The sequence below is a fragment of the Ovis canadensis genome, chromosome 11 (genome assembly GCF_042477335.2).
Source record: "Ovis canadensis isolate MfBH-ARS-UI-01 breed Bighorn chromosome 11, ARS-UI_OviCan_v2, whole genome shotgun sequence".
NCBI lineage: Eukaryota > Metazoa > Chordata > Mammalia > Artiodactyla > Bovidae > Ovis > Ovis canadensis.
The window spans coordinates 48,232,469-48,241,666 of NC_091255.1; the positions used below are offsets into that span (position 1 = coordinate 48,232,469).

Sequence of the window (9,198 nt, forward strand, 5' to 3'; positions counted from 1 at the left end):
CAGCCATCTCATCCTCTGTCATCCCCTCCTCCTCCTAGAGTCTAGGAGCCACAACTACTGAGCCCATGTGCTGAGACTGCTGAAGCCCATGCTCTAAAGTCCATGCTCCATGGCAAGAGAAGCCACTGCAATGAGAAGCCCACACTGCAACTGAAGAGTAGCCCCTGCTGGCCTCAACTAGAGAAAAGCCCATGTAGCAACAAAGACTCAGCAAAGCCAAAAATGAAATAAAGTGTACATAAAATAAAGAATATTTATATATAGTAGTATTTAATAAATAAATATAGGGGCAGGTCACAAAGGCTGTTTTGTGTTTACTGTAATAGAAACAAATGTTAAGAACACTGGCAATAAACTGAATATCTAATCTCCAACTCACAGCAACCTGGGGGACTTATTTAGAGAGAATCATATGATCTCCATGCTGGAAGGAACCTTAGAATTTAGACAATGGAGGTACAGAGACAATCTACCCTCAGGCACACAGACACACATGTATATGTGTATATAAAATACTTATGCATATGTTTCCTAGTTAAGAAATTATTCCTTTCTATAAAACCCTAAAGATATCTTAATGTTTTCATTCTCTCCTTACTCAAATTAATTTCAAAATTAGAACATTAAAATATATAGATGATATGGCTCAAAAAATAAGAGGACAAAAAAGGATAACATATTCCAACAGAGAAGTGTAGCTAACTAACATTTATACTTAACATTACATTGTTAATTTTCAAGGAACTGTAAATCTCTTCTCTTTTTCTTCACCCCACCCATCTGAACAAAGCAAAAAAAGACAAAAAAATAAAACAAATCTGGCTCTTTGTTGGTAACTGCAATTCAGAATAAAAGCAGTTGGCAATGATCTTCCCTAGAGGGAAGCATAAGATAAGAGGTATTCTACATTTAAAAGCCTGCCCTAATCTAGAAATTTTACTGCTTTCTTTCTGCCTGTCCTTCCTGTCACATAAATTCTTTCATTTTGCATACAGTAAAACAAACTCAAAGCCACTCAGAATAGCCATGCTGCTGCTAAGTCACTTCAGTCATGTCAGACTCTATGTGACCCCATAGACAGCAGCCCACCAGGATCCGCTGTCCCTGGGATTCTCCAGGCAAGAATACTGGAGGTGGGTTGCCATTTCCTTCTCCAAGAATAGCCATAGACTTCCCTGGTGGATCAGATGGTAAAGCATCCACCTACAATGCAAACCTGGGTTCAATCCCTGGGTCAGGAAGATCCTCTGGAGAAGGAAATGGGAACCCACTCCAGTACTCTTGCCTGGAAAATCCCACGGATGGAAGGGCCTCGTAGGCTACAGTCTGTGGGGTCGCAAAGAGTCGGACGTGACAGCCACTTCACCTTACCTTACCTTATGGCATATTCTTACTATTGCAAATTACAAGTAAGAAACTGAGAATGCTTTTCCATTTTTTACTTTTAAATGCTTGTGAAATTATATCTGCCTGCATACTTCGGTTGATCAGAAAGTTTCATTCATCAGCAAATATCATAACAGGTGGTATATCTGATAATATAAAACTGGGCAGGCATTTGATATATTGCCTATCTTCACCTCCTTGTTATTAGATATGACTTGTGTCTTAGCACCAAAGTAATGCATAAGATCAATATACTATTTATTTTCACAGTGTTCTATTTCCCTTTTTTAGTTTTTACTAGAAACTCCTGGGATCAAGGACAAAAATGACAGAAAACACAGCCAATATCTGTTTCATAACTGACTAAATCCTTTCTACCGTGTTTTACAAATAGGTGACTTTTACTTCATAGAAACTTAAAAGACAGCAAAATGGATTAAATTAATTATATTTCCACCTGATTACAACTGTCAAATATGAGGCTTAATAAAGACAACAAAATGCCATAAAATCAAATTAGAGGAAATAGAATTAGGGAATAAAGAGATTACTTACCTATAGCTTTAAATCACATGCCTACTAAATAGTTATTTGATATGTGCTGAAAATAACTAGCCAGCAGTGCCACTCTTTTAACAGAAAGTCTTCAAGAGCTAATGCAAATCTGTTTTGGATTTATTGCATTAAATACATATATTTTTTAACGTTATATAATTAAGCAACATGAATCAAGCACAAATACTACTGCGTAGTTCAATACTACCACCTACTGTTAGTGGCTATTATTAAGTTAAAATCTTTTTATCAAATGGGTCCCAGTGCATTAAGATATAAAACCACCAGTTGGAAAAAAAACAAACCACAGTTGGATGTCTTCATTTTTCTGAGGCGATTTTTGGGTGGGGGTCTGATCTAAGAATTTATGAATTCTGGGATATTAACTAGGAAAACAGTGTAAAGGCAACTCTGCACAAGCAGCTAAATTTGGTCAGTTTAAGGGCATTCTTTCTTCTTCCTCCCTCCCTTGGATTTTCCTAGTATAACGGAATATTTTATTTTGGACATCTAAAAATACCCTTGCAAAACCACAGTACTAGTTAGATTACTGAAATTTTTAATTTAGTTTCCAATCTGTCACCAGTTGAGAAACAGTAATCTAAGGGCTAGGAATAAAAAAAAAAGCACCCATTAATCTGAAAAAAAAAAAAATGATACCAAAATTTGAAAAGATACAACTCTGAAGATGAAAATAGAAAGATTTTTAAAATTAAGATTAAAAAACAACACCAACAGCTAAAAACTGACAAACGGCCTAGAACATGAAGACATGACTTTAAAAGTATGGATACTTCTAACAGAAATACTGCTTTAATGAATGAAAATCTTCAATGTAGAAACAGATTACATCTTATAATGTAGGACTTAAATATCAACTATACATTTTGTAAAGTTTCTGCCAAGTTAAAAAATTTAATGACTTAATGGATTAAGCATAATTTCCAGTACCTAGCAATGGCAACCCACTCCAGTACTCTTGCCTGGAAAATCCCATGGACGGAGGAGCCTGGTGGGCTGTAGTCCATGGGGTCGCTAGGAGTCGGACATGACTGAACGACTTCACTTTCACTTTTCACTTTCATGCATTGGAGAATGTAATGGCAACCCACTCCAGTGTTCTTGCCTGGAGAATCCCAGGGATAGGGGAGCCTGGTGGGCTGCCATCTATGCGGTCACACAGTGTCAGACACAACTGAAGCGACTTAGCAGCAGCAGCCAGTACCTAGCTGTTTATCTTATGTATACTGTAGCAAGATACAAACATATGTTTATTTTTAAGTAACGAGTGAACACAATATAAGTACAGGACAGTACTGTGCTTTCAAAAGCACCTATGACTGTAAAATAAAGAAACATCAATAACACTATTCGAAAAAGAACAGACTGTCTGAATGAGCCTGAAAAGAACACTCCTAATTTCGATTTTCTATAGTAATGTTTGGTAATAGGTAATTGCTTTCAAACTAATCTCTAAAGTGTTAAAAACAAAATTCCTTATTTTTACTAGTTCTCCTCCCATTCATTGCAAGGCCTTTCAAATAGAGTGAAACAAGTGACTCTCACCCACTGGAAAATATATATAACATTTTCCACATGTACCAATTTGGAAAATACGGTTATTTACTATGCAGAATGTTCTTTAGATTAGAAGATAAAACCTTAAGGGAAAAAAGGGTCATTACTGCAGTCTTAACTAAACTGTGTGACTGAGCCTACAAACTTTAACAAATACTGGAGTGGCTATTTCAGAAGAAATGACCAAGGTCAGCTTTTAATAAAAAATTAGATTCACAGGATCTGGAATAAAAGGAACCTCAGTAATTGATTTCAGCTTCTTTTTCTTACAGAGGAGGTAACTGACCAAACCAGAGAAGTGAAAAGAGATGACCAATGCTATAGTCAATTGGTTGACAAAAATCAAGATTAACTAAGTCAAGTTCTGGTAACTCCCAATGCAGTATGTTCTTTCTGCCACAAAACAGTTTATGATTTTTCTAATTTTGGACAAAATGAAGTAAAATGAAGCAGGTAAAGAAATATTACAACCTAATCAAGCAAACTTCAGTACTATAGATTTATCAGAGCAGCAGCGATGTGTAATGAAAAAAAATAAAATAATGCCCAGTGTTTCAAAATACCCAAACTGGAACTTATCACTTCCTAACTATGTGACTCTTAACTTCTCTAGGCATTGATTAAATTGAAAAATAGTATGAGAATGTCAGTGAACGTTACTACTATACTTTCCTTAGGTTATACTTTTTAATAAATCCAAATAAGATAGTATTTTCCTCCAATACTACTACATTCTTATAATGGAGCTAAGTAAGAGTATGATAAAGTGGAGAGGCTTAACTGAAAAAAATCTAAACTTGGATTCAAGGGCTAGCCAGACATGTGTCTGTCATTAATGTCACTATGTTAAGATAGTACTAGTTACAGTACTTAAAATGAAGGACAGCTATATTATCTCAATAGCAAAAGCAAAATAAAACATGCTGGATAAAGAACTTCAGAAAAGCTCTTTTTCACATTTTATGAGCTTGTATGCTATGTAATGCTAAAAACAGACCAGAATGATAGAGTGGAGTAAAAAAAAAATGCAGATTGGAATCTTGGCTTCCCAATGTACTAGCTGTGCAACTTGAATACTTGTCAGGCCCTAGCTTTCCTCAAAATAGAATTGTGAAAATTAGAAGTAACAGAGGTAAAAACATCTAGCTCAGTGCACCTGACATACAGGATACACTGAACAATCATTTTTAAATTTGAAAGGAAATTATCAAAAGTTGCCACAAAACAAAGTGTACTACAACAAGTAACATACAAGTATTTGAATGAGTTTCAAATAAAAGACTAAAACAATTTAGTATATATTATTTTAACTTATAAGGGTTATTACTGTGTTGATCTAATGCCAAAGTGACACAACAAAAACAATTTTCACATCTGCATATTTTTTCTAAACTCTTTTATCCAACAGTCATCTACTTGGCTATTTCACAGGATGCTATATAGATGCCTAATAGGTACCCTTCTCCCCTGATTTAACTTAAAAAAATATTTTGTTTTGCTTTTTACTGTTCTGAGTGTGAGATTTAAAGTGTGTGGCCAGCACTTACAACACCCAAAAGCATAATACACAAAAATATTCCTTATAAAAAGACTTCAAATAATTAAACAAAAAAGTTTTAGTTATCCCCCCCAAAAAAGTGGCCAAGCAAAATAATCTTTCATGTTTTGTATTAACCATACCTAAGTTGAAATTAGTTGTTATATATTTGCTACAGACATTACCTACACTCAGAAAAATCCTCAAAGCTACCTACTTACAATTATAAATTATCAGTCTTTTAAAAACCTTCTGAGATTTTGAGAAATTTAAAAAATGTGATGTAAATTTTTAGACATTGAAAGCCTGTTTATCTTATCTACATCTTTTATCCACTGAAAGTAAATATTTTAAATGTTTTCAATGAATTAGCAATAAGTGTATTATTTTATGAAAGACCAAATAGTTTATTGTTTTATTACTTGTGAATTAGGTCATTAAGGGGTACATGATTTTAAAAAATACTCAGATAATGAAACTCATTTGCAGTCCCTTCTCATTTGTATTCCAGCATGAACACTTACATGGGGTCATGAAAAGTCAGATACAGACTTGGAGAATGAACAACAAAAAAAATTAACACTTCACATCACAGTAAGAGTAGCTTTTTGTTTACAAACAAATATTTTAATCACAAACACTGTAGAAGGAGTGGTGTTCCCTCCCTCATTCTTATTGTTCTTCTCAGACATTTTCAGAAAACTTTGGTTCCCAGTTAATACCAATCAACACAAACAGATATGCTTAATAAAGCAATACATTTTATTAGTTTAGAACCACCAGTACAGATAAACTACAAATTAAAATATAAGTATAAAAACAGGATATAGTGGTACAATTTTAAAGCACAAACTACAAAAGAACTCTTTCCAACAATTACTCACACAACCTAAAAGTGAATAGCAAAATGATAAAGAGCTGACTGCAATGGCAAAAGGCTATCTCCACTCAATTCTTCGGTATTTGGGTTTCCCTTTGAAGATTTCTGTTAACTGTTAAATGTCTATTTGGTAATTCTAACGACAGTCTGGACTTTCATAGTAGTACTGAATATGAAACCATCATAAATTAAGCTTTCTGGGTCTCTCTACATCAGGGCAACATAAAGTTCTATTAAAGTAAACACAAACATAAACTACTTGATTTTCTCCACTCCTGGAGCTGTAGTAACGTTGTAGCTCTGAATTTAAACTCTCCCCAAACACTTCCTGTCTTGACCTTTGTGGGTAAATTAAAGTATTTTCTCCATAAGCATAAAAAGAGATCAAGGAAAAGATTAAACTGAAGACCCTTAGGTAGCGATTTCATCCTCTACGCTTAGTTGGCAAGTTTCCTAAAACTTTTGTCTGTATTACAATTTCATCCTTCGAATGAAAATGAAGAAAAACATCAAGTGAGATGTACACTGAATGTGAGTAATTCCAGGTCAGCCTGATTCTCTGTCCAAAAAGGCCAAGTAACATTTACTCTTCTTGCTGTTGTTTCTTTCTTGTCCACTCAACAAACCTCCCCGTATATTACTATACTATAGTAATTCACCTGTAGTTACAATACTTCACTTCCCAAAGGAATCATTTCCCAACACTGCCTACTCCCTAGAGACACTTTCAGATGTTTTATTTCTTCATCCATTCCGTAATTCCATTACTATAAATCTCTCCTTGTCAGAGGAAAAGTTCTCAGAGACAAAGGGACTTGAAAGGATTTTCTTAAGTCTCTCAGACCTTCGTCCCAACCTCAAAGCCTGTACACATCTAAGAGTTCCCAGAAACAATGAGCTACAGAAGTACGGACCACACGGGAAAGAAGAGGAAGTACCAGAACAATACCCAGACCACAGAGCACCGAAAACCCGTGGACGTTTCTATCATCTCAGTCTACCACCCCTACTCCCCTAGTTTAACCAGCCTCTCAAACTCAGAGAAAAAGTCCTAGGCCCATAATTTCCCCCTCGCTTCAAGAATAAAGTGGCAGAAAGAAAGGAAACGAGGTCCCTCCGCTCGATCGCAGCTGTGATGCTTTTTCTGCCGGGTGAAGGGAGGCAAGCCAAGGGTTGTGTGAAGAATGGAAACCTGAATGGTATTGGGGGGAGGGGGAATTAGGGCGCCAGAGCTAATCCCCCGTCGGGGCCCTCGAGTGGAAGACGCAGGAGGCGACCAGCCGGGAGGACAAGGGAAGCCGGGCTGCACTGAGCTTTTGGGTGGCGAGAAACGGGAGAGAAGTGTGGCAGCCCCAGAGGCCAGTGGGTGACGGCGCCAGGCGAGAGAGGAGATTCGGTGCGGAGCGAATTTTCCGGGGCATGAGAGCGCAAATAGTCTTCCTCACGGGACCCTAGTACCCGTCCCCCGCCACCCCCGCCCCAAGCGCACACCTCAAACCTGCTCTTGGTCACTCCGTTCACGTCCCTCCTCATGGGGCCGGCGGGTGCGGCCGGGGCCGGGCGCTGCGGCGTGCAAGACTGGGGGCCCCGGGCAGGCCCCGGAGTTCCGGTACCGAGACGAGGCAGAGGACCAGCGGGATGGGGCCGTCGGCGGGGAGGAGAGACCTCTCGACTCCAGCAGGGCCTCCTCCTCCTCCTGCCGCTGTAGTGGCGACGACTGCTCGTCGCTAGCTCTTCTCTCTTCTCAGCCTCAACTTCAACCCAAAACAAAAACACTCCCCACCTGCCAGCAACGCCGCTCCTCATTGGGCAGAGCCGCCCGGGCCTCGGAACAGCGTGGGGAGGGGGAGGAGGAGGAGCGCGCCGCGGCGCAGGACCACCCCTCCCCCATCCCCGGGCAGAGCCCGCGGCCGTCAGCCCAAGAGCTACGGGAGCGCGGCGGCGGCGGTGGCGGCGGCGCGAGCCCGCTCTCGCCTCCAAGGCAGACAAGCCCACCGCGAGAAGGAGAGGCAGGGAAGTGCCTATGTGTCTGTGTGTATTTGTCTATGGGAGGGGCTGTGGGGCGGGTGCGAGTGCGCGCGTGCTCGCCGACCGGTGAGAGAGAAGAAAGCAGGACAACTGCACACAGCACCCGAGCCCCCACCTCTCCCCTCCGCGACAGACAGCACGCACCAACCCACCAAGCACTTGAGCTGTCTTGTCCTCCCAGCCCCTTAAGTCTTGTCGCTTCCCAGTAGCCCGTGTTGGTACACATGTCCTTCCCAGCCACCCAGCTCCCTTCCCCTATCACTCACTGTCGCCTTGAACCCAAAGTGTAGCAGGCGGTCCCTGCTCGGAGCCATTTTCCTCCTTTCTGGTAGTTTCTAGATTGGGGCAGTGCTGCTGCTGCTTTCGCCGCCGCCGCTGTTGCCGCCGCTGCTGCCGCCTCCCCCGCCTCCGTGGATTGCATTACCGGGTGTTGCAGTGAGGCTTGGGGGGCCGCTGTGGGGCGTGGATCTCCCTGTGCATGGATTCGGGGGCACAGTTGCGTTGCCGTCTGCTCTGGGGACGAGCAGCGAGGCCGCACCTTGTGCCTTGTGGTCAGGGGATGCAGTGCAGAAGCTGGACGACCATTTCTTTAGCTGGGGGATGGGCGCGCTTTGGTGGAGGTGGGGGCGGGTGAGACAGAAAGGCCTTGGCTTCCCCCGCCCCTCCGCCGCCCGACCGCCGCTGGCACCCAATGGGCTCTAGCGCTTACCCGCCCTCCAATCAGCGCTCTGGTTGGTGAGAGCCTGATCCTGACGCCACTTTGGCGGGAGAAACAAGCGTGTCTGAACGAGTAGGCGGGGCGGGGCGGTGCGGCGCGGCGCGGCGCGGAGCGGGGTGGGGGGAGCGTGGGACGGACAACTTGCCCAGTGGTTAACATTCTCTCTCTTTCCATAGAAGCTGGGTTGTGTCATGGTATGTCATAGTATACTTTAGCAATTCCAGGTCTCGAAACTTATGATCTGATTTCTATGAAATAAGGAATGTTTACTTTTAGAGCGGAAAACCACAGAATTATATCCCAAAGATAAAATATTAGAAACTATATCACAAATTCTAGCAGTCCTGGCTGGACCACTTCTAATTGTATTCCGAAGTAGATGATTTTGTTTTCCTACCACTTTTCCTTTGCACTTTCAGTGACTGGCTTATTATGAATGTCAGATTTAAGAGATGAGCTTACTTTAAGAACAAGCGCAGAGATCTTTTCAACGGGCACATTTTACCTGAAAGGCTT

The 9,198-nt window shown here is 41.1% G+C and overlaps 1 protein-coding gene across 7 annotated transcripts in view; it reads right to left on the reverse strand.

Annotated features, from left to right (window-relative positions):
• The window catches only part of FBXL20 (F-box and leucine rich repeat protein 20), a 93,582-nt gene extending 84,928 nt beyond the window's left edge, over nucleotides 1-8,654 (reverse strand). For 2 of the 7 annotated variants that reach the window (XR_011247138.1, XR_011247137.1), the window contains exon 1: nucleotides 8,231-8,637. Coding sequence is in view for 2 of the 7 variants with exons in the window: in XM_069543360.1 (XP_069399461.1) it covers nucleotides 7,428-7,742 (315 nt within the window). In the remaining 5 variants the exon portion in view is untranslated. Of the gene's footprint in view, nucleotides 1-7,427; nucleotides 7,973-8,230 lie in introns of those variants that run through there. The other 5 variants (XR_011247136.1, XR_011247135.1, XM_069543361.1 and 2 more) reach the window with 4 other exon arrangements.
• Nucleotides 8,655-9,198: the final 544 nt, after the last annotated feature.